At 47.4% G+C, this 27,184-nt stretch overlaps 1 protein-coding gene across 4 annotated transcripts in view; it reads right to left on the bottom strand.

Moving 5' to 3' along the window:
* NIN (ninein) overlaps positions 1 to 27,184 on the bottom strand; it is a 201,479-nt gene that overhangs the window by 30,398 nt on the left and 143,897 nt on the right. For 3 of the 4 annotated variants that reach the window (XM_068254777.1, XM_068254778.1, XM_068254780.1), the window contains 8 exons: positions 26,694 to 26,792; positions 22,443 to 22,565; positions 19,426 to 19,539; positions 16,329 to 16,475; positions 14,848 to 15,027; positions 11,433 to 11,582; positions 8,481 to 8,582; positions 1,665 to 1,862 (listed from right to left, as the gene is read on the bottom strand). In XM_068254777.1, the coding sequence (XP_068110878.1) occupies positions 1,665 to 1,862; positions 8,481 to 8,582; positions 11,433 to 11,582; positions 14,848 to 15,027; positions 16,329 to 16,475; positions 19,426 to 19,539; positions 22,443 to 22,565; positions 26,694 to 26,792 (1,113 nt within the window). Of the gene's footprint in view, positions 1 to 1,664; positions 1,863 to 5,241; positions 5,291 to 8,480; positions 8,583 to 11,432; positions 11,583 to 14,847; positions 15,028 to 16,328; positions 16,476 to 19,425; positions 19,540 to 22,442; positions 22,566 to 26,693; positions 26,793 to 27,184 lie in introns of those variants that run through there. The other variant, XM_068254779.1, reaches the window with a different exon arrangement.

Genomic DNA, 27,184 nt, shown 5'->3' with positions numbered 1-27,184 from the left:
GTAGGTATTTGTCGTCTCGTGTGCACTCACAGGTCCCGGGGGTCAAATGGTACCTGCCCTGCCCCTAACCCCACCACTGTCCTGCCCCTACCCCGCACATAACCCCACCACTGTCCCACCCCTAACCCTACCCCTTTACCTGCCCCTAACCCTACCCCTGTCCTGCCCCTAACCCTACCCCTGTCCTGCCCCTAACCCTACCCCTGTCCTGCCCCTAACCCTACCCCTGTCCTGCCCCTAACCCTACCCCTGTCCTGCCCCTAACAATACCTCTGTCCCACCCCTAAGCCCACCACTGTCCCACCCCTAACCCTACCACTGTCCCACCCCTAGCCCTACCACTGTACTGTCCTGCCCCCGGGGTCTACTCTGCATCCACTGAAATAGACAGCCTTACTTAGCAGTACATTAGGGGCATTCTGAATACCTGTACTTTGTAAGTTTTCCTTTAAGTTGCAGAAAAGCTGAACCATATGGACTCTTGTAGTGGACCTAAAAACACCAAAGCCCCCTCATAATAAAGCAATTCAAAGGAAAATGTTATCTTCCTTCATCACTATTGTCTAAGTGGAAACATTACAAAATATGTGTGGTCTTTAAACTATGATGATGCAAAGCTCAGAAGACCAGCAAGGAAACTATTCATGCATTCGGCTGAGTAATCACCTACAGAGCGGAGTTTGGGGGGAAAAAAAGGTATTTCTTCATAAAACAGAAAGAAAGTTTCACCACCACAAACACTCATGCTAACCAAACTCTACCACAATCAAAAAAGCCGTCATTCGCTGAAAGCCACGGGCAATTTTTTATAAAAAGGAAATAAACATGGGAGGCCAAGACTACCCAATATCTGATAGAGATGGTCAGTGAGATGCAAATCATTTTGAGTTGATGCAGAGTTATGAACATTTTGTAAAATTTGGCCTTGACAGGATTCAATTGGTCTATTCTCCAGCTGCATAAATTTGCATAATCCAGTCTGAACTCTAAACGATTTGCATCTCATTGACTATCCGTAGTATTTAGATCCTCTGCTGGTCACTAGGAATGGTCAATAAGATTCAAATAATTCTGAGGTGATTCAAGATGATTGAATGCAAGGTCATGCAACCTCATGTCAACTGCATAATCTTGCATCAACTCAGAAATATTTGCATTTCATTGGCCGCTGAGGCTCTGGCATTGGGCTGCTGAATAGGAATGGTCAAAGCGATGCAAATAATTCCGAGATGATGCAGGATTATGCACATTTATGCTTCTTGAAAATGGACCAATAGAATCTTGCCAAGGTGGAATCTGATTGGTCTGTTTTCAAGTTGCGTAAATGTGCATAATTCTGCATCAATTGGGATTTATTTGCATTTCACTGACCATCCCACCTGCTGGGGAAAAGTACGGCCCTGATGCACAGATAACATCACTAATACCGGCCCTCCTCGGGTGCAGCAATTTCCGTGGATTGCCAAAGATCCCAGCCGGCACCACGTTGTGCTGCTCACTGGCAACATTGTGATCATAGCAGGTAAAACATATGAGCTCAATGAGGTGGCTGAAGGCTACCATGAATGGCCTGAGAGCCACAGGAAACTGGCATAATCAGAGAAAAGTCACGTGATGTTTGTCCACGAATGGATAGAGTGATGGAAGGAGAGGAGGGGACTGACCTGTGGAGTGTTGTCCATAGCCGCCTGCAGCTGCTGGTTCCTCCGCTCTGCCTGCTGAAGTTGGTGTTGGAGCTGCAGGTAGTGGTCACGTGGCACGGTGGCCTGCTGCTGGAGCTGCTGGTAGTGGTCCCGTGGCACGGTGGCCGGCTGCTGGAGCTGAGAGTGGCTATGGCTCTGGCTGGTTGGCGAGTGCAGCATCTGCAACACAAGCATCACAATGGTTTCCTATCCGCAATAACCATTCACTTCTGAAACGGGCATCAAACACCTAAAGGGCTGATCTGCTTCAGCTACTGTAGAATTTATCATTGATTTTTTTTAAGCCACCAAACTTTGTGCGATGCTTTGGGGGGGTTCCATACTAAAAGGACCACTTCATTTGAAACTTACAAATCTTTTAAATTTACCTTCTGTCCTTCGGAAGTTTGAAGCTTGTCCTTTGTCTGATCATCGCCCCAATCAGACTTCAGATTTCCCATCGTTCTAGTGGCTGGACATTCCTAGCGTCTTGCAGCTGCATCACCTTATTAGGGCGTTTCTTACATGCAGTACCCAGCAATCCTGATTGGCTGATCTCCCAGCAAGACCTGAACCCACCCACTCCATTGTGCTAAACACCATCAGCCAGGAACTTGAGGAAATGTCAACTTCCAAGAGGTAGTCCGACATCTGATTGGACACTATTGGGGGACTATTAAAACCCATTTGCACCTAAAAGGATACCCGAGGCAAATGTAAGGTGTCCCCTTTTACTTACCTGGGACAGTTTCTAGCCCCCGTGGTCTTTTAGGTCCTTCCGCTGTCCTCCCAGTCCTCTCCATTGATACCCTGTAGGCCCCAGTAAAGACTGCATGTCTTCTAAGTTGCACACTACTGCGCATGCGCTAGCTGGGCAGTGTGCTTGATCATGCTGCTGTATCCGTGAGTGTTCTGCGCGTGCACAGTACTTTAAGACTCGTACACGTGCACAATGCTCCAGGCTATGGGAGCGTGCTCAAGCATGCATGCCACCGCAGCGCATGCACAGGAGTGTGTGACATGGCAGACCTGCTGTCTTTATTGGGGCTTACAGGAGATCGAAGACGAATACTAGTAGGACAGCGAGGGACCTACAAGACCTAACCCTACCTGCCACCTATCCCTAACCAATTCTCCTGTACCCTTCAGGATTATTCCCAAGCAGCCAAAGAACCCCCCAAATTCTGGTAACTCTGGGCACATGGTGGTAAAAGCTTGCTCCTTCTCTTCTCGGCTTCTTTCTGATGGATACAAGGCCCTACTCTGGAAATTCAAACAACATAAAACAAAAAAGGAAAGATCATCGAGGGTCTGGAGTTGGGTGGTATCTCTGTAACGATCTATAAACTCTGGATAAACACAGTAATGAGCGAGAGGCATGCAGCACGACAAGGTCATCCAACATGTCACACACAGGACACTGCACTCCTCAAATCATGCAACACAAGGACTGCTTCCCCCAACCAACTCTAATGGCGTGACTGCTGTCCCCAACCAACTCTAATGGCGTGACTGCTGTCCCCAACCAACTAATGGCATGACCGCTGTCCCCAGCCAACTCTAATGGCATGGCCGCTGTCCCCAACCAACTCTAATGGCATGGCCGCTGTCCCCAACCAGCTCTAATGGCATGGCCGCTGTCCCCAACAAGCTCTAATGGCATGACTGCTGTCCCCAACCAACTCTAATGGCATGACCGCTGTCCCCAACCAACACTAATGGCATGACCACTGTCCCCAACCAACACTAATGGCATGACCGCTGTCCCCAACCAAATCTAATGGCATGACCGCTGTCCCCAACCAAATCTAATGGCATGACCGCTGTCCCCAACCAAATCTAATGGCATGACCGCTGTCCCCAACCAACTCTAATGGCATGACTGCTGTCCCCAACCAACTAATGGCATGACTGCTGTCCCCAACCAACTCTAATGGCATGACTGCTGTCCCCAACCAACTCTAATGGCATGACTACTGTCCCCAACCAACTCTAATGGCATGACTGCTGTCCCCAACCAACGCTAATGGCATGGCCGCTGTCCCCAACCAACTCTAATGGCATGGCCGCTGTCCCCAACCAACTAATGGCATAACAGCTGTCCCCAACCAACTAATGGCATAACAGCTGTCCCCAACCAACTCTAATGGCATGACCGCTGTCCCCAACCAACTCTAATGGCATGACTGCTGTCCCCAGCCAACTCTAATGGCATGACAACTGGATGTTAACAATGAGCTCTGCTCCAAGTAGATTGATGGGATTACTGAAAACAAACCAGAGCTTTCACCAAATTCCTTCTCAGAAAGAGGGCAATAATGGGAGAAGAGGCGCCCGCAGTGTACAGAAACGTAAGATTAAAGGTAAAGTACTTGCCGCTAAGGGCCAAGTCACAAAAGCTTCTGCCGATCTCCTTTTGCCTGTGCTAAATGGTTTTTGGCAACCTAACAGAAAAGCATCTGGCATCAGCTACCGTCTTCTGTTTGGAGCCATATGGGGTACAGAACCGGCAAACTCAACCGCCGCGGGACGCTAAATGCAGCGCCCGATAAATTAGGATCAACCGTCACGAACGTGTAACTGCCAGCAAACACATGGAGATGAACGCTCTCACTCATCTCAATGCGGGCGTCAGTGGATCCCAGCGGTAAACGACATCCCTGAATGCCGGCTGTCAGTGTGAATTGTCCCTCAATGCAGGTTACTCACAGTTAGGCGAAAATACAGCTTGACTGTAAGTACATACATGACCTTTCCCTGGGCTTCTGGCTAAATCAGGTATAAAAGTCTGAAGACCTGAGAAACCCCCTAAAATCCTATATAATAAACCTAACTGTCCCTGCGTCGTCCTCCGGGGATAGGGGGGTGGGCGGGCACAGATTCAGAAGGAGCCTAGCGCCCGTTTTTAAACGAGCCTTAGGCCTAGTGTACCATAAATCCTTTGGTTTTACCCAATCACAGTCAGTGGCCCATAGTGGAGCTATGCAGTCTGTCACACAGATGCCATTTACATACATTTGCATAAAATGTCCATGAAATCTGCATCGACTCGGCAGGGCTAGCGCTACCATATGGGCAACCTGGGCATTGCATGTAATAACATGCTGCGGGTCACAGAGGAGATGCAGGCAGCAGAGGATCAAGACTTGGAGTGCACGGAGCCACAGACTGACAGAGGAGGGCGCCCTCCATGATAGGGGAGACACTCCTCCGCCAAGACCTCTGCAGGGGACCCGGGGTGCAACAGTTATGTTAAGTGGGGGGGGGGGGGGGGGCGACATCCGGCTTGGGCAGAAACAAAGGGCCCCTAATCCTGCTTTAGAGAAAGCAGGCTGTGTTTGTCAGGAGGGCAGCCGGGTTCATTTTGCCTGGGGTCCCCACTAATACTAGAACCGATCCTGCAACTCTTATTGAGCATCCCTGCTAGCTGGCACTGGCCATGTGACCTGTAGAAAAGGATTCTGGGTAGACCCCGAGTGTTGTGGCGGGAGATGGATGGAATGCAGAGAGGATGGACAACATGGAGGACAAACGGCATGCAGAATCAGCAGAACTTTACCATCTATCTCAGAATCAGAACTGCACCCATCTCTGAGGTTTCCTGAGGTCTATACAACCGGCAGCATAGAACAGGAAAACAGGCACAACAGTCAGTATTCCATACAGTAAAGAGAGAAATACCTGCAACTGAAACGCACAATAATATCGATTATTAGTGGACCCCGTTAAGCTGGTCACATGAGGCTTCTCCTTCGGCTCTGTGAGATGCAGTACAAAGACCCATCTACACGAGCCAATCAATTATATCCAATCGGTCTCCATGCCAGCAGACCAGAGGGCTGTGCTGTCAAAACTGAACTCCATTAAAGACAATGCCTCCATGAATGGCCCTTAAAAAGGTTTGTGCACTTATCCTAAAGCTAACCATACACGCATCGATTTATCCATCTGTTTAATGCCTGACTAAAGCTGGACCAACACTTATCGTTTTCTTCTAGAAATTAATGCAAGTCAGGGTTTAGGGGTGTTGTCCTGCAGAGGGGTTCGGAGAGTGGGTGATGGTTATTAGGTTCCCACAGGTGCTCCTACATGTTGGGACCTTAAACTGAACCAGAGATGATGCAGGGATGTCAAACCAGTCCTACGAGGGCCGAGGTCCTCACACATTTTTGACACAGCTCAAATGAATTGATGGGTGTGAATCAGGAAAGGTGCGGTCCATCAGGTAGAGCACATTCCTCTCTTTCTCAGTCCATCCTAAACACTGGCATGGATCTGGCCCTCCAGGCCTGGAGTTCCACACATGTGATCTAAAGAAAAGATTCTATACATACCTGGGGCTTCCTCCAGCCCCATACGCACGGATCGCTCCCAGGCCGCCGTCCACCGCTGCCCGCAGCTACGAGAACCGTCTCTCGTCACTGATGTCATCGGAGCCGGGCTACGCAGGAGAAGTGCGCCCTCTACGCATCTCTCCATACCAGGCTTTCTCAACCAGGGTTCCTTGAGGACTCTGCAGGGGTTCCTTGGCATATTCCCCCATCGTGGGGGAAGTATAATAGAGCACACTATAATAGGTGGTACTGTAACAAGAAGCACTAAATTGGTGGCTCAGGAGACAGTATGAGTGGCAGTGTAATAGGAGATAGTGAAATAAACAGCCACACATACTTTTAAAGCCCATGCCTCTGGAAAATAAATGTGGGGGTTCCTCGAGACCAAAAAATAGTTTGCAGGGGTTCCTTGAGATCCAAAAGCTATTTGCAGGGTTCCTCCAGGGTATAGAGGTTGAGAAAGGCCGCTCCATACATTCCTGCAGAGATACGCAAAGAGCGCACTTCTCCTACGCTAGACTGGCTCCGACTGACGGCAGAGCGGGGTTCCGGTTCTCGTAGCTTCAGGCAGCGGTGGATGGCGGCGTGGGATCAATCAGAGCGTATGGGGATGGAGGAAGCCCCAGGTATGTATAAAATATTTTCTTTAGATCATCTCTGGTTCTCTTAAAGTGTAAAGCCGTAGACACATTCTTGATTGACACCTATCCCAGGGGCAACGCTGCTGGGCCGAGGCGGTACAGCTGACAATGCATTCTGTTGCTATGAGGGAAGCAGAGGAGCGGCACCGATATGACATCACATGATGGGCGGGGAGAGCGGCACCAACAGAGGAATCAGCCGATGCTTGAACAAGCTGATCCGCCTGGTGGATTGCTTGCCGGGAGGCGGTCAAAGGCCACTTTATGCTGGGAATACACGGTTCCTTTTTGAGGTGATTAGATGGTTCGATAGATCATTTCCGACATGTCCAATCTCCCTTTCGATCCTTTCGCCGTTCGATTTCTGATAGAGGTGAATGGAAAAAGATAAGAAAAACCAGGGCTGTGGAGTCGGTCCAAAAATCCACCGACTCCGACTCCTCAGTTTAGGATTCCACCGACTCCGACTCCTCTAATTTGCATATTACAATTTTTTTGATTAAAAGTATGTAACATGAAATTCGTCTCTTAACTGCCAAAGCTTAGGAATTTTACAAGACAACTGAAGTGAGAAGGATATGTAGACTACTATATTTATTCCCTTTAGACTAAAACTAGTCCTTGGTAAGAGTACTTGTAAAAGGTACAAACCGGAACAAAGAACATCTATCAGGACCTAGGCAATGTAAGTGTGGGTACATGTAAGAATGATGTGCAGGTACTCTGCAGGGGAATGAGGAGATTGTAAACAGACAACACCTCTGTGTTCAATGTGCACAGCATTCTCAGTGGATTCCCTGCAGCTCTGTGGGGAGAGCATATGTAGAGTATAGTACTACTGTGTAACAAAGTAAACCTGAGACAGATGAAATTAAAGTTTTATACATACCTGGGGATTCCTCCAGCCGCCTTCAGGATAATCAGTCCCTCGCTGTCCTCCTCCACCACCTGGATCTTCTGCTATGAGTCCAGGTACTTGAGCCAGTCGGGCGTAGTGCGCATGCACACACTCCGCCGCCAGGAGCATACTACACCTGTGCAGCACTATTGCGCAGGTGCAGAATGTTCCTGGCTGTGGGAGCGGCATGCAGAAATCAGCATCAATGCAGAATTATTTCCATCTCATTGACCATCTCTATTAGTGACACAGCTACACATCAGGCTTTATTCTTACAGCATAGATGTTATTTAGTATATATAAGAGATTCCTGTGTACACATCATATATACAGTCACAATCAGATATGTACCTTAAAAATACGGTGACTGCTTTATTGAAGCAGCACAAGTAACTAATTTTGATTGGTTTATTTCATTTTTGTGGACTAAGCACAGCTATTACTGTATAAATACTGTATATATACATTATTTTTAATGACTATTATCTGAGAAATAGAACATTTTATCATATTTTCTATTTTGATTACAGTTACAAATTCATTAGGAGTCGGAGTCGGTGCATTTTTTCCCGACTCCGACTCCAGGCACCCAAAATTGCCCGACTCCACGACTCCGACTCCACAGCCCTGAGAAAAACGATCGGAAGATAAGAGAATCAACTGCAGAATCGAGCGACAAAACCGATCGAGAGGAGAAACGCACGGCAGAAACGAACCGTGTATTCCCAGCATTCCACACTCCAGATTATCATCTGAGGCGCCTCAGCAGACTTTAATCTACTGTGTGTACGAGGTTTAAGTGATCCAATTTACTTTTTGGCTAATTTATGAGGAGCAAATCTATGCAGTACTATATTCCACCTCTGTAAGGATAAGAAGCAGCTCTGCTGAGATAAGAAAGGCAGTAACAGATTTATAAACTCACTTCCTTGAGATGATCGTCATATTTCCCCTGCTTTGTCCGTAAACCATCATTCTCCGTCTTCAGTGTTTCCACCTCCCTCTCGAGGCCGCTCAGCTGACTGATCTGAAACACAAATAGGATATTTAGGATGGCGTCATCTCCCATTTTACATGCTTAGGCCCCATTTACACTTAATCAGTTGGTATACGTTAGTGTGCGTTCGTACGCGTTTTTTCCATAGCAGTTCATTGGGAAGAAGACTTCAGTTAAAACATGTTAAAGGGGCACTACTGCGGAAAAACTGCAAAATGTAAAATATGTGCAAACATATACAAATAAGAAGTACATCTTTTTCAGAGTAAAATGAGCCATAAATTACTTTTCTCCTATATTGCTATCACTTACAGTAGGTAGTAGAAATCTGACAGAAGCGACAGGTTTTGGACTAGTCCATCTCTTCATGGGGGGATTCTCAGGGATATAATTATTTTCAAAAGCACTCAGTGAATGGCAGTTGCTTCGTCCAACTGCCAAAAACTGTAGGAAGCAGGGAAGCTGGCCAGCATCACTGTATAAATCCCTTTTATGGAATATATAAAGAATAAAAGCCTTGCTGAGAATCCCCTATTAAGAGATGGACTAGTCCAAAACCTGTCACTTATGTCAGATTTCTACTGCCTACTGTAAGTGACAGCAACATAGGAGAAAAGTAATTTATGGCTCATTTTACTCTGGAAAAAACGTACTTCTTAGTTGTATATGTTTGCACATATTTTACATTTTACAGTTTTTCGCTGTAGTGCCCCTTTAAGTGTGAAAGGTGCCATATGAAAACATGGGCATTACTTTGAAAATCAGTTTTCTTTCAGTTATAACTGAGAGCAACTGAATAAGTGTAAAAGGGGTCTTAGGGTCTCTCACATCTCTGCATGTCCTTCACCTCATAGGAACTAGGGGGCCTGGTACACACATCCAATTTTGATTGACCAATTTTACCACCTCCATGTAGTAGGTTGGTCAACAGATAATGAATAATATGAGCAGATTGGGTAGGTAAAGTCTCATACTACATGGAAGTGGTAAAACTAGTTAGTGATTGGTCAATCCTAATTGAAAGTGTGTAGCAGGCTTTACAGTCCAACTAAACTAAAACCTAATAAAAAGGGAAATTGTAGTTGCTATTAGGGATGGGTAATTGGATGCAATTCCGAGTTGAAAAAGGATTCTGCAAATTCTGCATGCAACTATATGCAGCATGAAAATGGATTGGATTGTCCATTTTGAAACGGCATAGATTTGCAATACAAAGAGGCGCCCAGGGTATCATAAAATTGCATTAAGAAACAAATAAAATAGAAAAAGGTGAGGTAGCTTACCTCAATGAAGACACATTTATGCAATTGATGAATCTTAATATGCACTGGCAACGTGTTTCGTGCGTCTATGGCCCCTTCTTCAGAACCAATAAAGAGCCAAAGTGTGCTCCGAGCTGAGTCTCAGGCACCTCTGTGTTGCAAACAATATTTATATAATGCTGCATAAACGCCAGTTGCGTTTAGGATTAGAGATGGTCAGGGGAGGAGCTAACAATTCTAGCTGATAGAATGGAATTAGAATTAGGCCAATCAGGTGCAGTCACTACCGTTTCGGGAACATTTAGCTGCACTTAGTTTGCATGCAAGCCAGAGTTGTTTGCTTTCTTTGTTTTCCCAGTCCTGGAGTTTCCTTGTCCATTAGCTTCCAAATGCAAACATCCCAGGAGCCAATAGTGTACAGGTAGTCCCTGACTTACGAACGCCCCGCCGATACAAACGGCATGGATTCTGTGTTTCCATGGGAACAAGTAAAAACATTTTTTTTTTTTTTTTAATTGGACTTGTAGTTTTTGAAAAAAAAATCGATTTTCAAAAATACAAAGAAAAAGTAGCTTTTGAACTTGAAGTATAAGCAGGCACAGAGGGCAGGTGACCTAGAGGGGGACACTGGAGGCACAGGGGACAGAGATGGCACAGTGTTCCGACTTATGAACAGATTCAGGTTAAGAACGAACCTACAGTCCCTATCTCGTTCGTTACCTGTAATATTCCCAAACACCAGAGATATGTTGGAATACGAGGATAACTCACAATACTCAGATTGCAATAGAAAGGCAACTAGCAATATGGCCTACACAGGAATAACCTCCTCTGCTCGGGCTGGGGAAGGTCCTTGCTGGTCGTGCTCAAAAATATCCAGCCCCTTATTGGGACCAAAATACAACCTCCTAACAGAGGTGTAGCAGTAACAAACTGAAGGATGGAAGTGTCCAAAAAAGAACTAATAAGTAAAAATGGTTTAAAAATGAGAGGTTGTATTGTAGGTGGCGTAGGCTCCATTTACACTTAATCAGTTGGTTTGTGTTAGTACGCGTTAGTGCACGTTGGTACGCGTTTTTTTTCCATAGCAGTGCATTGTGAAAAAATCTCAGTTAAAGCACATTAAGTGTGAAAGGTGCCATAGGAAAACATGGGCATTACTTTGAAAATCCGTTTTCTTTCAGTTATAACTGAAAGCAACTGATTAAGTGTAAAAGGGCCCTTACCTCTCTTGTAGAGTATAACAACTTACTGGAAAATTAAATACTTATTGCAAAAGAAAAAAAAGAAGAAAAAAATCGATCAGACAACCCATTTTGCAGGTGTTGCCCGCTTCATCAGGGCAACAGTACCAAAAAGTGCCGTGTGACTGAAGGAGGTTGTCCCAAGCACTTCATTGTCTGATTAAGCCACAAGGCACTGCTTGGCACTATTGACCTGAGAAAGCGGGAAACACCTGCTCTACAGGAGTGATAACCCATCTCCTACCTCTCTTTTAAACCGGTTCATTTTTTGAGGGACCTCCACCTGCCTCACTGACCAGCTCTAACCAGGATAAGTAAATAATGTACAGCAGAAATGAGTCCCTCTATTAGTAAGTCAGGTAAAATGAGCGCACCTTCCTGTTGGCTGACGTGAGCTCCAGCTGTAGCTGGTCGCACTCTCTTCTCAGGCTGGACTTCTCCTGCTCCAAGGCCTTCACCAGGCTGGACTGGTTCATCTGTTTCTGGTGCTTTAGTGAGATCACAGTAGACTCGAGTTGCCGCACCTACAGGAAGGGGAAAGGAGAGGGGACAAAATCAGGACATCAGTGATAGAGGGAGGAAAGGTATTTAAAGGGAACCTGAAGTGAGAAGGATATGGAGGCCGATGTATTAGGAGGAACTGACAGGAAGCTGCTTCTAGCCTCCCCTTTATCACACTGTTCGAATTGCAAAAGGTGCGGAGCTCTAACAGAGCTCTCATGAGGTATATTATCTGTCTGACAATGGCTCCTGATTAACTCCTGACAAGTATTTCTCTAAACTACCGTATTTTTGGACAATAAGACGAGTCCTGACCATAAGACCACCTAGGTTCAGAGGACAAAAACCAAGGGAAAAAATATATACTAAACCTGGTGCATCAATGGTGAAGGGGCATCTTGTGGATTATGCCCCCTTTGTACCTCGTGTCCCCATGTGTCATCCTCTGTCCCCCACGTGTCCTCTATGCCTCTGAGTCCTCCGTCTGTCCCCCTGTGTCCTCCTCTGCATGGGCACAGTACAGGGAGTCCCTGACATTGCGGCGGGTTGGAGGTTGGTATTGGCAGGCGTTCACAAGTCAGGAACTACCTGCATTTGGACTATAAGACACAGTGACTCCTCCCAAAAAAATTGAGGAGATCCAAGCGGCTGGGCACATCCAGTAAAAAACAGACCTTTATTCAAAATTCCATTTTAAAAATATTGCATGCAGACACAGCAATCGTCAGCCAGGAGAGAGGGAACAAGCAAGATAAAGATGGTCTACAGCCGTTTCGCACTCGGCTAAGGAGTGCTTCCTCAGGACGAGTGCGAAACGGCTGTAGACCATCTTTATCTTGCTTGTCTGCATGCAATATTTTTAAAATGGAATTTTGAATAAAGGTCTGTTTTTTACTGGATGTGCCCAGCCGCTTGGATCTCCTCAATTTTGCTGATGTTTTGCTATCATACTGGGCTTTGAGCACTCCGGAGTGACCCAGACTGGCAGTCCTGTGCCCCTTTTCTCTACCCTTTGTGACAGTGACTCCTCGCCCCCCCCCCCCCCACACACACACACTTTTGGGTGAGAAAAATTAGTCTTATAGTCCAAAAAATACAGTTGGTGATCATAGAGCTTCTACAAATACAAAACCAGCTGCCAGTGAGGGCCTATAAGGAGTGAAGGACAGCTTTTGCCCTCTGAGCAGGTCTGAACCTGCGGTCATGTTGCTGAGGAAGGGTTTTGTTGCTGAGGAAGGGTTTTGTGTCTGAGCAGGGATGTTCCTGCAGTCGTGTTGCTGAGGAAGGGTTTTGTGTCTGAGCAGGGCTGCTCCTGCGGTCGTGTTGCTGAGGAAGGGTTTTGTGTCTGAGCAGGGCTGTTCCTGCGGTCATGTTGCTGAGGAAGGTTTTGTGTCTGAGCTGGGCTGCTCCTGTGGTCATGTTGCTGAGGAAGGGTTTTGTGTCTGAGCTGGGCTGCTCCTGCGGTCATGTTGCTGAGGAAGGGTTTGTGTCTGAGCAGGGCTGCTCCTGCGGTCGTGTTGCTCAGGAAGGGTTTTGTGTCTGAGCAGAGTTGCTCCTGTGGTCGTGTTGCTGAGGAAGGTTTTGTGTCTGAGCAGGGCTGTTCCTGCGGTCGTGTTGCTGAGGAAGGGTTTTGTGTCTGAGCAGGGCTGAACCTGCGGTCGTGTTGCTGAGAAAGGTTTTGTGTCTGAGCAGGGCTGTTCCTGCGGTCATGTTGCTGAGGAAGGGTTTTGTGTCTGAGCAGGGCTGTTCCTGCGGTCGTGTTGCTGAGGAAGGTTTTGTGTCTGAGCTGGGCTGCTCCTGCGGTCGTGTTGCTGAGGACGGGTTTGTGTCTGAGCAGGGCTGCTCCTGCGGTCGTGTTGCTGAGGAAGGTTTTGTGTCTGAGCAGGACTGAACCTGCGGTCATGTTGCTGAGGAAGGGTTTTGTGTCTGAGCTGGGCTGCTCCTGCGGTCATGTTGCTGAGGAAGGGTTTGTGTCTGAGCAGGGCTGCTCCTGCGGTTGTGTTGCTGAGGAAGGTTTTGTGTCTGAGCAGGGCTGCTCCTGCGGTCGTGTTGCTGGGGAAGGTTTTGTGTCTGAGCAGGGCTGCTCCTGCGGTTGTGTTGCTGAGGAAGGGTTTTGTGTCTGAGCAGGGCTGCTCCTGCGGTCGTGTTGCTGAGGAAGGTTTTGTGTCTGAGCAGGGCTGCTCCTGCGGTCGTGTTGCTGAGGAGGGTTTTGTGTCTGAGCAGGGCTGCTCCTGCGGTCGTGTTGCTGAGGAGGGTTTTGTGTCTGAGCAGGGCTGCTCCTGCGGTCGTGTTGCTGAGGAGGGTTTTGTGTCTGAGCTGGGCTGCTCCTGCGGTCGTGTTGCTGAGGAAGGGTTTTGTGTCTGAGCAGGGCTGCTCCTGCGGTCGTGTTGCTGAGGAAGGGTTTGTGTCTGAGCAGGGCTGCTCCTGCGGTCGTGTTGCTGAGGAAGGTTTTGTGTCTGAGCAGGGCTGAACCTGCGGTCGTGTTGCTGAGGAAGGTTTTGTGTCTGAGCAGGGCTGTTTCTGTGGTCGTGTTGCTGAGGAAGGTTTTGTGTCTGAGCAGGGCTGCTCCTGCGGTCGTGTTGCTGAGGAAGGGTTTTGTGTCTGAGCAGGGCTGCTCCTGCGGTCGTGTTGCTGAGGAAGGGTTTGTGTCTGAGCAGGGCTGCTCCTGCGGTCGTGTTGCTGAGGAAGGTTTTGTGTCTGAGCAGGGCTGCTCCTGCGGTCGTGTTGCTGAGGAAGGGTTTGTGTCTGAGCAGGGCTGCTCCTGCGGTCGTGTTGCTGAGGAAGGTTTTGTGTTTGAGCAGGGCTGCTCCTGCGGTCGTGTTGCTGAGGAAGGTTTTGTGTCTGAGCAGGGCTGTTTCTGTGGTCGTGTTGCTGAGGAAGGTTTTGTGTCTGAGCAGGGCTGCTCCTGCGGTTGTGTTGCTGAGGAAGGTTTTGTGTCTGAGCAGGGCTGCTCCTGCGGTTGTGTTGCTAAGGAAGGGTTTTGTGTCTGAGCAGGGCTGCTCCTGCGGTCGTGTTGCTGAGGAGGGTTTTGTGTCTGAGCTGGGCTGCTCCTGCGGTCGTGTTGCTGAGGAGGGTTTTGTGTCTGAGCAGGGCTGCTCCTGCGGTCGTGTTGCTGAGGAAGGTTATGTGTCTGAGCAGGGCTGCTCCTGCGGTCATGTTGCTGAGGAAAGGTTTTGTGTCTGAGCAGGGTTGTTCCTGCGGTCGTGTTGCTGAGGAAGGGTTTTGTGTCTGAGCAGGGCTGCTCCTGCGGCCGTATTGTTGAATCCTGATTGGACAGTTTCTGGTTACCTTCTCCCTGGTCTGGGTCAGGTCAGTCTTGGCATTGATCAGTTCCCGCTGTAGCCTCTCGTTCTCCTGCCTCAGCAGATGCTGTTCCTGCCCCATCAGCTGCTCCAGGTCATCCCAGTACTGCTTCTTGTGCTGGTTCTGCAGCCCCGAGGATTGGAGAGCCCTCTCTAGGACCTGTTTCTGCAGGATTGGGAACAATGTGTGAGTGGAAAAGAAAACTACCAATAAAACAGAATTGCCAATAACATCAAATAATAGTGTGTGTGTGTGTGTGTGTGTGTGTGTGTGTGTGTGTGGTGTGGTGTGTGTGTGGGGGGGGGGGGGGGGGGTGATGCAGAGTGTGTATCGCCTTAAAGAGACACTGAAGCGAAAAAATAGATTATGATGATTTGTATGTGTAGTACAGCTACAGAAATAAAACATTAGGAGCAGAGACATAAGTCTAATATTGTTTCCAGTACAGGAAGAGTTAAGAAACTCCACTTTTCTATGCAAATAGCCATTGAGCTCCACAACTTTCAGTCGCAGAGAGCTCTGACTTCTGATTAGGTTATCTCAACTGTATTGTTCTTTTCTTTTGCAGAGGACAGTTCAGGACAGGTCAACAGTTCACTTGCCTGCTCTGTAAAAACATTTAGAATGCTGATTAGTGTGTAAATTGCAAGTATTAGAGAATGATGCAATGTTATTTAAAAAAAAATAAAAAAAAATGTAAAACTGAAAATAAAACTATGAGACTATTTTCTTTGCTACTAATGTTCTAGTAATTATCTGTACTACACAACCAATTCATGAGGTCATGATGTCATAATTTATTTTTTTCGCTTCAGTGTCTCTTTAAATCTCTGAGTTAAAGTCATGCGCGTAGCAATCACCCCTGTGACCCCCGCCACCGCAGGGAGGCCTGGAGGCTTTGGGGGCCCGTCCTCCTCCCTCTCCCCAAACACAAGTGCAGCCAATTACCTAAAAAAAACAAAAAAAAAACCTTCCCGTTCGCTAAAAAAAAAAACCAAAAAACAAACAAACAAAAAAAGGCCCTGCCACCTCCTCCCGCCATGCAGAGTAGCTGTAATGTTTTCCTGCTTCTAGACAAGACAAGACAAATAACATTTATATTGCGCTTTTCTCCTGGCGGACTCAAAACGCCAGAGCTGCAGCCACTAGGACGCGCTCTACAGGCAGTAGCAGTGTTAGGGAGACTTGCCCAAGGTCTCCTACTGAATATATGCTGGCTTACTGAACAGGCAGAGCCGAGATTCAAACCCAGGTCTCCTGTGTCAGAAGCAGAGCCCTTAACCATTACACCTTCCAGCCACCCTAGACGCTGCTGTTGCTTCTGTTCATGTGATAACATTTCCAAAGATGCACTTTTAGTGCATCAAACCTCCCCCCCCTCCCCCCAAGTTATACTAAGCTATAATTATAGTAATTTGCTCAAAGAAACATCACAGTCACAACTTATGAAGAGAAGAGATGATCACCTTGGTGTTGGAGTTTTGCAGCTGTTTGTGCAATGACATCACTTCCTGTTTTAGCGCCTCCTTCTCTTGCTGAGCGACACGCAGGTCAGACTTGATGCGGGACAGCTGGAGATTTACACCCTGCAGACTCTCGTCCAGATTCTGGACCTGATGGAGAAAGACGACAGAGCTTATAAACGTCTCCAATATCTATACTCGGGTCACTCCAGCCTCCCCCTTCTCTCCGCCTCGTAGCCTGGGAAGCCTTTTTCCCTTACTTGCACCACTGTACGCATTACCCTCTGGTTTTTACGCCGCCGTGCCTATCCTATGGCTCACTATCACTGCACTACATCGCTGCACTTGTTCAGGAGACAGTGATTTGGTCTGCTCATCTGTCACTTCCTGCCTGTTGCTGCACAGTTCTTTGCAATCACTCTATTCATTGGCTCACCAGGCTGCTAAGGCTTTATATGGTACTGGTAGATATATCTGATGATTCATTTATCCCCTTATTCATTACTGTACTCCCAGCTGAGCTCGGGCTATGCCGCGCAGGAGGATATCTCAGCCCCTGGTGGGGCTATTTGCACCATTCAAAGTGCTGTGCGCGCAGCTAGCACTTTGCTAGCCGCGCGCACAGCTTGATCGCCGCCGCTCTGCGGCGATCGCCCGCACGCAGCGGTCGAAGAGGGCCCCCCCCCCGCCAGAGCCCTGCGCTGCCCTGACCAATGAGTTCCAGGCAGCGCTATGGGCTGGATCAGAGGCGTCTGACGTCAGGACGTCATTCCGATCGTCGCCATGGCGACAGGAGAAGCCAAACAGGGGAACGCGTTATATATGGCATATAAAATTAACTGCCAGGAGGGTTAAAGAGTAACTGTCGGGCATACAATCAAAAATCAATTATTTATATCTGGTAAACAAGTAATATGGATGCTAACCAGGCAATCCAAAAGCTAAAAATCACTATTACTTTTCTTGTTGATAAATAAGCATTCTCCAGTTTACCCGACTTATTTGGTACACACAGAATTTGGTACACAAAAAGGAAGTTGCAGGGCATGCTGGGTTGTCCTTTTTTGCTTCTCTACTTTGCCCTCAGACTTAACTAATGCAGCCTGATTGGCTGAAGCCTCTTCCCCTCCTGTTTTCCCCTCCCCCACCACTATTCCTCTCTGATTGGCCAATATTTCTCATGCAGAGACAATGAACTTTCTATAGTGGAGGGCGGGCAATGCATACACAATCAGGCAGAGGAGAGTAAGGGAGGAAATGACATCAGGATTGGCTTCAAAACAGCCACACTTAAAATGGAAACGCTAAGAAGGATCTTTTTTTAACTGAATAAAAATCACTAAAATCAAAACGTGGACAGTACAATACATGTGTTATGTGTGTAGAGCAAGTATTTATCTACTTATAGATGCTTTTTTTCTGAGAAAGTATGGCTGACAGCATATTGACTAAAGAAGGGTGGGTTTATTGGTCATTGTGCAATATTTTGTATGTTGATTTAACCAAATACATTACAACCCTCTATACTCTAAACATATATTTAAAGGGGCACTACAGCGAAAAACTGTAAAATTTAAAATATGTGCAAACATATACAAATAAGAAGTACATTTTTTCCAGAGTAAAATGAGCCATAAATTACTTTTCTCCTATGTTGCTATCACTTACAGTAGGTAGTAGAAATCTGACAGAAGGGACAGGTTTTGGACTAGTCCATCTCTTCATAGGGGAATCTCAGGGATATATTTATTTTCAAAAGCACTTAATGAATAGCAGTTGCTCGGTCCAACTGCTAAAAAACTGTGTAGGGAGCAGGGAAGCTGGCCAGCATCATTGTTTAAATCCTTTATAAAGAATAAAGGCCATGCTGAGAATCCCCTATAAAGAGATGGACTAGTCCAAAACCTGTCACTTCTGTCAGATTACCTACTGTAAGTGACAGCAACATAGGAGAAAAGTAATTTATGGCTCATTTTACTCTGGAAAAAATGTACTTATTTGTATAGGTTTGCACATATTTTACGTTTTACAGTTTTTCGCTGTAGTGTCCCTTTAAGTGTTTTTATTGATGGTGTTCATATATGTATATCAAATAAAGCTCCTTTTGTACTTTTTCAATTGGTTGTAGTGGTGCGGTCATTATTGGATCTACTTTCTCGCTTTTGATTGGATCAACCAGGGCTCTATCTTATATCAATTTCAGTATAGTATATCTATGCCCTCTCAAGACCTCATCTTAGCTCCAGGGGCGTAGATATACGTACGTTGTGATCACCCACTGCGCATGCGCGCTCCCGCACACGTTCTCATAACCGCCCTTTAGTAGTCTGCGATTTGCATTACATTTTTATGCACTGATCAGCCCCTTTACTTCCTCACCATGCTAGAGATGCCAATTATTCTGGCTTGCATGAAAATGTGATGCAAACAGTATGCAGCTGGGACACTGGAGCAATCACGATCAGCAGAAAGTGCATTTGACTAGCTGGCCCAGACTGCTTACAATTTGTAGTGGTTAGCGCTCACGCCTTGCATCGTTGGGTCCCCGGTTCAGATCCCAGGCAGGTCAACTTCTGCAAGGAGTTTGTAATAATAATAATCCGAACATTTATATAGCGCTTTTCTCCTGTCGGACTCAAAGCGCACAAGAGCTGCAGCCACTGGGACGCGATCAGGAGGCCACCCTGCAGTGTTAGGGAGTCTTGCCTTGAACTCCTTACTGAATAGGTACTGACCCTAGCCAGGACTCAAACCCTGGTCTCCCATGTCAAAGGCGGTGCCCTTAACCAGTATCCAGCCACTACTGTAGGTTATCCCTGTGTCTGTGTGGGTTTCCTCCGGGTACTCCAGGTTCCTCCCACATCCCACAAACATACAGATAAGTTAATTGGCTTCCCCCTAAATGGGCCCTAGATTACGATACATACATAGACATATGACTATGCTAGGATTAGATTGTGAGCCCTTCGGAGGGACAGTTAGTGACAAACCAATAAACACTGTACAGCGCTGCGTAAGATGTTGGCGCTATATAAATACATAAATAAATAAAATACTATAAGCATCTCCTGCTCCCGAGAGAGGTCCCAGCTGTGATTACCTTTTCCTGAGACTGTGTGAGTTGAGATCTGAGGCTGTTTGATTGCTGTTCCCACGTCTTCTGCTCCTGCTTCAGCCCGCTGAGCTTCTTCTCGAGGTAGCTGACTTTAGCGGACTTCGGGAACAGAACCACACAATCAGTATAAGAACAGCACACATCGAAATAAGACCTTATACACTTATGATAAAGAGGCATGAAACTCAAAAATACATTTTTGGTCTAAAACATTAAACAGCAAAAGATCAACAGAAAACATGAAAAGATATGATGTCACTGAAATCCATGTTTACACTTCATTAACCACTCCAGCCTTCAGTGTTTCACCTTATGCATTCAAGCAACTTTCACCTCCCATTCATTCGCCAATAACTTTATCACTACTTATCACAATGAACTGATCTATATCTTGTTTTTCCCACCACCAATTAGGCTTTCTTTGGGTGGTACATCTTGCCAAGAATTATTTTTTCTAAATGCATTTTAACGGGAAAAAGAAAAAGAATGGAAAAAATTAATTATTTTTCAGGTTTTGGCCATTATAACTTTAAAATAATACATGCTACCATAATAAAAACCTACGTATTTTATTTGTCCATTTGTCCCAGTTATTACACCATTTAAATTATGTCCCTATAACAATGTACGGCGCCAATATTTTATTTGGAAATAGAGGTGATTTTTTTCAATTTGCGCCCATCACGAATTACAAGCTTATAATTTTAAAAAAATAATAGTAATATACTCTCTTGGCATGAATATTAAAAAAAAGTTCAGCCCCTTAGGTAAGTATTTATAGTTTGTTTTTTAATTGTATTTTTTTTTTTAATTAAAACATTTATTTGGGCTTTTTTGGAGTGGGGAGGTAAAAAGATAATTTTAAATGTAATTGATTGCGTATATATATAAAAAAAAAAAAAAAAATGTATGTAGATGTAATTTTACTATTTGGCCACAAGATGGCCTCAGCCAAATTTTTTTATTTTTTATCCTGTAAGCGAGTTCTCTTACTTACAGGAAGATTGAGGCTTTTCAGAGAAGCCGTAGGTCTTCATACGGGGACTTAGATCAATGAATGGGAATTTTGATCCCATTCATTGATCTCCGGGGTAATGGAAGGCAGCGGGAGCGCGCGTGGGAGTGGCAACGGGGCCAGCGGCAGTTAGTGCAGCCTATCTGGACAAGTATATCCGTTCAGATAGGCTCAAGTGGTTAAATGTAATAGAGAACATTGCAGGTTTGCAGGACAAATTATCATAGTCTTGTAATTAACTAATTGGTCTAAAAACAAGGAAGTTCTCCGCTTTCCTCTCCCCTGGATACAGCAGAAACAGGTTTGCATTGTTTACAAAGCTCAGTACACTTCAACACTATCTGATAATTCTGGATAGCAATTTTACCAATTAGCTCCTGAGTGAAGCAGAGGTTAGAGTATTAACCCTTCCAGTAGCTTCAAAATTTACCATTTATATATTTTTACCCAACATGAGAGTGATATGAAGGCTGCCATATTTATTTCATTTTAAACAATGCAAGTTGACTGGCAGTCCCCCTGATCATGTGTCTCTAATACTTTTAGCCATAGACCCTGAATAAGCATGCAGATCAGGTGCTCTGACTCAAGTCTAACTGGATAAGCCTAATGCTTTTTACAGGGTTTTCACACAGGCACCACTTATGCCAAAAGATCAACAGTCTAGCTCTCAACTGTCCCTCTGTGCATCCTTCTAAATTTGTCCCTCATTCAGGAATGATGTACAGATCTGTGGAAATACATATTTGTTTTTACTTAAAATGTGTTTGACTCTGAACTTTACTCCCATCCTTTAAATTGATGGATTTCCCATTTCCGAATGTTAAAGGGGAACCTCAGCCTAAACAAACATACTATCTTTAAGTTACATTAGTTATGTTAATTAAAATATAATCTCTTACCCACTCTGTTTTAAAAGAACAGGCAAATGTCTGATTTCATGGGGGCTGCCATCTTTTTCATGGGAGCAGCCATCTTTTTGGTTAAAAGGAGGTGACAGGGAGCATGAGACACAGTTCCAACTGTCCTGTGTCCTGATCACCCCTCCCAGCTGTGTGCACTAGGCTTCAAATCTCAAATTCAAAATGTAACCCCTACGGGGCCAGCTGCCTACCCCCCCCCCCCTTAAGGACCAGGTATTTCATATGCAGGAGGGGCAATTGGGGGGGGGGGGGGGGTGTCAGGAAGCCGGGATCCCTGTTAGGGCTTGCTGGGCTGTGTGTGTCCCCTGCCTCCAGATGTCCCCCCATTTCGCCAGCAGCCTTTACTCACCTCCCAGGATCCAGCGATGAGCAGCTGTAGACACTTCCGCTCTCGCTGGCTTCCCGACTCGTACTGACGCTAAGTGCCGGGTCGCGGCTTGATGACGTCATCAAGCCGGGACCTGGCACTTAGTGTCAATACAGCAGGGATGCCAGTCAGAGCGGAGGGGAGCGCTGATTGTCGGGGGAAGAGCAGGATGGTGATATATCATATGGCAGCTTAATCTCCTCTCTCCGGTGCGTACGATCGCATGTGGACGGTTCGTTAGCGCGGACGTTGAATCAATGTCCAGCCCCTGCTGGACGTAGATTCAAACTACGTTAGTCCCCAAAAGGTTAAAAAGAATGTTTTGCACCAAAAACAGATGTAGATGTCTGCATTTATACATTACCTGTCCGTCTTCCAAATCTGCCACTCTTCCACCGGCGGGGCGCATGCCATGTGCCATGTGCTGGTGGTATGTATGGGGCTAATGGAAGAGCAGCGGATTCAGAAGACGGACGGGCACCGCGACGAAAATAGATCAGTAGGGCTGCCAGGCAACTGGTATTGTTTTAAAGGAAATAAATATGGCAGCCTCCACATACCTCTTGTCACAGTTACCTTTTAAGGGATTTTAAAGGCTGAACCTACACATGTTGGATGGGGCACCAGCAGAACGAGATTTAGTCAATTTCTCTCCTGTAAATAAAAGTAAATTTGCACCTCAAAGCATTGGTGTTACCTTGGCAACACAGCTGCTAAGCTCCTCCTCCAGTGTCTCCTTCTCCCTCATCAACTTCTCGCTCTTGTCCAGCAAGTGAGACATTTCATTCTTCAGGTCGGTTATCTCTGAACATTTTGCCAGCTGTGAAGGGAAAACCGTTCACATGTGAGATAAAGCTAAGATTTCTCGACAATCTACTACAGCAGCTTCTGAGTTTAAGCCGAGGTTAGGGGCAGTTTTCAGTGAACTGAAACGTGCAAATTCGCATAGCGAAAATTTACATAAGAACCGACACCAATGAAATTTCTATAGGAGAGACACTGAATGTGGCTTTTTTTAGTCCATTTTATACATCATGATCTCCCAGAATCCTCTGCGCACTTGGCAGGAGAAAAGGTCAAGGATCTTTTCGTGAGGAGGCGGAGCAATGATCGGACAGGATAGAAATATGGGACACACATGTACTAAAAAAAAAACCCACACAACACTGAGTCATCGATACAAGTGAATTAGTGCAGGAATAAACTTTTGTGGCTGATCGGTGTATGTAAACTGAGTAGCCGATTAGGAAAAGGCAAGCAGATCTGTTAGATTTGTGAAGATTCCTTTGTGTCCAAATCACGTTACAACCAAATAAACCCATAAAGGGTCCCCATGTCCTCATTTATGACGCCGCTCGCCGGACCCTCCTTAACATTGTAAAGTTCAAGTGCGGAGGTGGCACACCTTACCCAAGGCGTGGGTGCTATGGCCTGAGGATACTGAGCCCTAGTATCCAGATTCAAACAGCAGGGTAGAAAAGTCCAGGTCAGCACACCAAATAGAAATTTTTCTCAATTTATTGCTCCATAAGCACGTGTAAACTTGACAATTGTTTCGGGGCCACGGCGGGTCCCCTTCTTCAGAAAGTGCAAACAAACGTTTGTTTGCACTTTCTGAAGAAGGGGACCCGCCGTGGCCCCGAAACAATTGTCAAGTTTACACGTGCTTATGGAGCAATAAATTGAGAAAAATTTCTATTTGGTGTGCTGACCTGGACTTTTCTACCCTCCTACTTAACATTGGTGCCGCGCTTGTGGCACAAGTGTGGCTGTGCTGTACCCGCGCAGTACCACGGAATCGGTCATGCATGAGCGGCTCCATCTAACAGTGCAGACACAGTACGGCCACAAGTGGCAACGGGGGACCGGAGGAGGCATGGGTAGCTTCTGCTGGTTCCAGAGGCTTCCCTCTTAGGTAAACATTTTCTTTTTGCCCCGAGCTTCACCTCGAGTTAATTTCAAGCAGCTTTGTCGTTTAATATGTAGCCAGAGTGAGGGAAAGATTTATTTCATTTGAGAACAGTCCAAAACCCACCTACTCAGACCAGGGCATTGTGAAGCCAAGCTACGTGTCCTCACCAGCTTCTGCCCTCAGCAAGGTCTCACCTGCTTGGTCTCCAGGCCATTGTGAAGCCAAGCTACGTGTCCTCACCAGCTTCTGCCCTCAGCAAGGTCTCACCTGCTTGGTCTCCAGGCCATTGTGAAGCCAAGCTACGTGTCCTCACCAGCTTCTGCCCTCAGCAAGGTCTCACCTGCTTGGTCTCCAGGCCATTGTGAAGCCAAGCTACGTGTCCTCACCAGCTTCTGCCCTCAGCAAGGTCTCACCTGCTTGGTCTCCAGGCCATTGTGAAGCCAAGCTACGTGTCCTCACCAGCTTCTGCCCCCAGCAAGGTCTCACCTGCTTGGTCTCCAGGCCATTGTGAAGCCAAGCTACGTGTCCTCACCAGCTTCTGCCCTCAGCAAGGTCTCACCTGCTTGGTCTCCAGGCCATTGTGAAGCCAAGCTACATGTCCTCACCAGCTTCTGCCCTCAGCAAGGTCTCACCTGCTTGGTCTCCAGGCCATTGTGAAGCCAAGCTACGTGTCCTCTCCAGCTTCTGCCCCCAGCAAGGTCTCACCTGCTTGGTCTCCAGGCCATTGTGAAGCCAAGCTACATGTCCTCGCCAGCTTCTGCCCTCAGCAAGGTCTCACCTGCTTGGTCTCCAGGCCATTGTGAAGCCAAGCTACATGTCCTCGCCAGCTTCTGCCCTCAGCAAGGTCTCACTGCTTGGTCTCCAGGCCATTGTGAAGCCAAGCTACATGTCCTCAGCAGCTTCTGCCCCCAGCAAGGTCTCACCTGCTTGGTCTCCAGGGCATTGTGAAGCCAAGCTACGTGTCCTCACCAGCTTCTGCCCTCAGCAAGGTCTCACCTGCTTGGTCTCCAGACCATTATGAAGCCAAGCTACGTGTCCTCACCAGCTTCTGCCCTCGGCAAGGACTCACCTGCTTGGTCTCCAGGCCATTGTGAAGCTAAGCTACGTGTCCTCAGCAGCTTCTGCCCTCAGCAAGGTCTCACCTGCTTGGTCTCCAGGCCATTGTGAAGCCAAGCTACGTGTCCTCAGCAGCTTCTGCCCTCAGCAAGGTCTCACCTGCTTGGTCTCCAGGCCATTGTGAAGCCAAGCTACGTGTTCTCACCAGCTTCTGCCCTCAGCAAGGTCTCACCTGCTTGGTCTCCAGGCCATTGTGAAGCCAAGCTACGTGTCCTCAGCAGCTTCTGCCCTCAGCAAGGTCTCACCTGCTTGGTCTCCAGGCCATTGTGAAGCCAAGCTACGTGTTCTCACCAGCTTCTGCCCTCAGCAAGGTCTCACCTGCTTGGTCTCCAGGCCATTGTGAAGCCAAGCTACGTGTCCTCACCAGCTTCTGCCCTCAGCAAGGTCTCACCTGCTTGGTCTCCAGGCCATTGTGAAGCCAAGCTACCTGTCCTCAGCAGCTTCTACCCCCAGCAAGGTCTCACCTGCTTGGTCTCCAGGCCATTGTGAAGCCAAGCTACGTGTCCTCACCAGCTTCTGCCCCCAGCAAGGTCTCACCTGCTTGGTTTCCAGGCCATTGTGAAGCCAAGCTACGTATCCTCACCAGCTTCTGCCCCCAGCAAGGTCTCACCTGCTTGGTCTCCAGGCCATTGTGAAGCCAAGCTACCTGTCCTCAGCAGCTTCTACCCCCAGCAAGGTCTCACCTGCTTGGTCTCCAGGCCATTGTGAAGCCAAGCTACGTATCCTCACCAGCTTCTGCCCCCAGCAAGGTCTCACCTGCTTGGTCTCCAGGCCATTGTGAAGCCAAGCTACGTGTCCTCACCAGCTTCTGCCCCCAGCAAAGTCTCACCTGCTTGGTCTCCAGGCCATTGTGAAGCCAAGCTACGTGTCCTCACCAGCTTCTGCCCCCAGCAAGGTCTCACCTGCTTGGTCTCCAGGCCATTGTGAAGCCAAGCTATGTGTCCTCAGCTTCTGCCCTCAGCAAGGTCTCACCTGCTTGGTTCTCCAGGCCATTGTGAAGCCAAGCTACCTGTCCTCACCAGCTTCTGCCCTCAGCATAGTCTCACCTGCTTGGTCTCCAGGCCATTGTGAAGCCAAGCTATGTGTCCTCACCAGCTTCTGCCCCCAGCAAGGTCTCACCTGCTTGGTCTCCAGGCCATTGTGAAGCCAAGCTACGTGTTCTCACCAGCTTCTGCCCTCAGCAAGGTCTCACCTGCTTGGTCTCCAGGCCATTGTGAAGCCAAGCTACCTGTCCTCAGCAGCTTCTACCCTCAGCATGGTCTCACCTGCTTGGTCTCCAGGCCATTGTGAAGCCAAGCTACGTGTCCTCACCAGCTTCTGCCCCCAGCAAGGTCTCACCTGCTTGGTTTCCAGGCCATTGTGAAGCCAAGCTACGTATCCTCACCAGCTTCTGCCCCCAGCAAGGTCTCACCTGCTTGGTCTCCAGGCCATTGTGAAGCCAAGCTACCTGTCCTCAGCAGCTTCTACCCCCAGCAAGGTCTCACCTGCTTGGTCTCCAGGCCATTGTGAAGCCAAGCTACGTATCCTCACCAGCTTCTGCCCCCAGCAAGGTCTCACCTGCTTGGTCTCCAGGCCATTGTGAAGCCAAGCTACGTGTCCTCACCAGCTTCTGCCCCCAGCAAAGTCTCACCTGCTTGGTCTCCAGGCCATTGTGAAGCCAAGCTACGTGTCCTCACCAGCTTCTGCCCCCAGCAAGGTCTCACCTGCTTGGTCTCCAGGCCATTGTGAAGCCAAGCTATGTGTCCTCAGCTTCTGCCCTCAGCAAGGTCTCACCTGCTTGGTTCTCCAGGCCATTGTGAAGCCAAGCTACCTGTCCTCACCAGCTTCTGCCCTCAGCATAGTCTCACCTGCTTGGTCTCCAGGCCATTGTGAAGCCAAGCTACGTGTCCTCACCAGCTTCTGCCCCCAGCAAGGTCTCACCTGCTTGGTCTCCATCTCCTGCCTCAGCAGAATGTTCTCCTGCTCCAAGAAACGATGGTGAACTTTGACCTGAGATAGTTCTTCTTCGTAGTCAAATATCTGGAAAAACATGGTTTGCTTAAGTTCCAAGAGCAAGTTTGGGCACTCTGGAGACAATTATGCAGTTGTAATACCCTTATTATCTATGATGTAGGCAAAGCATAAGCTTCTAAGGCCTGGGACTCACTTGAGTTTTTTTTTTGTTTTTGTTTTTTAGAGCGTTTAGGGATCACTTTCAATCGCTAGCGATTTCCCTTAAAGGGAACCAGAGAGGAACCATCATTAAAAATTCAAAAAGCTTTTATACATACCTGGGGCTTCTTCCAGCCCCATAAGCCTGGATCGCTCCCACGCCGCCATCTTCCGCTTCCTCTATCGCCGCTACCGGGCCCGTCACTTCCGGCGGACGCGGCCAATTGTCGGCTTTACAGGGGCTCCCCTCCATACCCGTA

Source organism: Hyperolius riggenbachi, chromosome 9 (genome assembly GCF_040937935.1).
Source record: "Hyperolius riggenbachi isolate aHypRig1 chromosome 9, aHypRig1.pri, whole genome shotgun sequence".
Classification (NCBI taxonomy): Eukaryota; Metazoa; Chordata; class Amphibia; order Anura; family Hyperoliidae; genus Hyperolius; species Hyperolius riggenbachi.
This window is presented reverse-complemented; position numbering and strand designations above follow the sequence as displayed.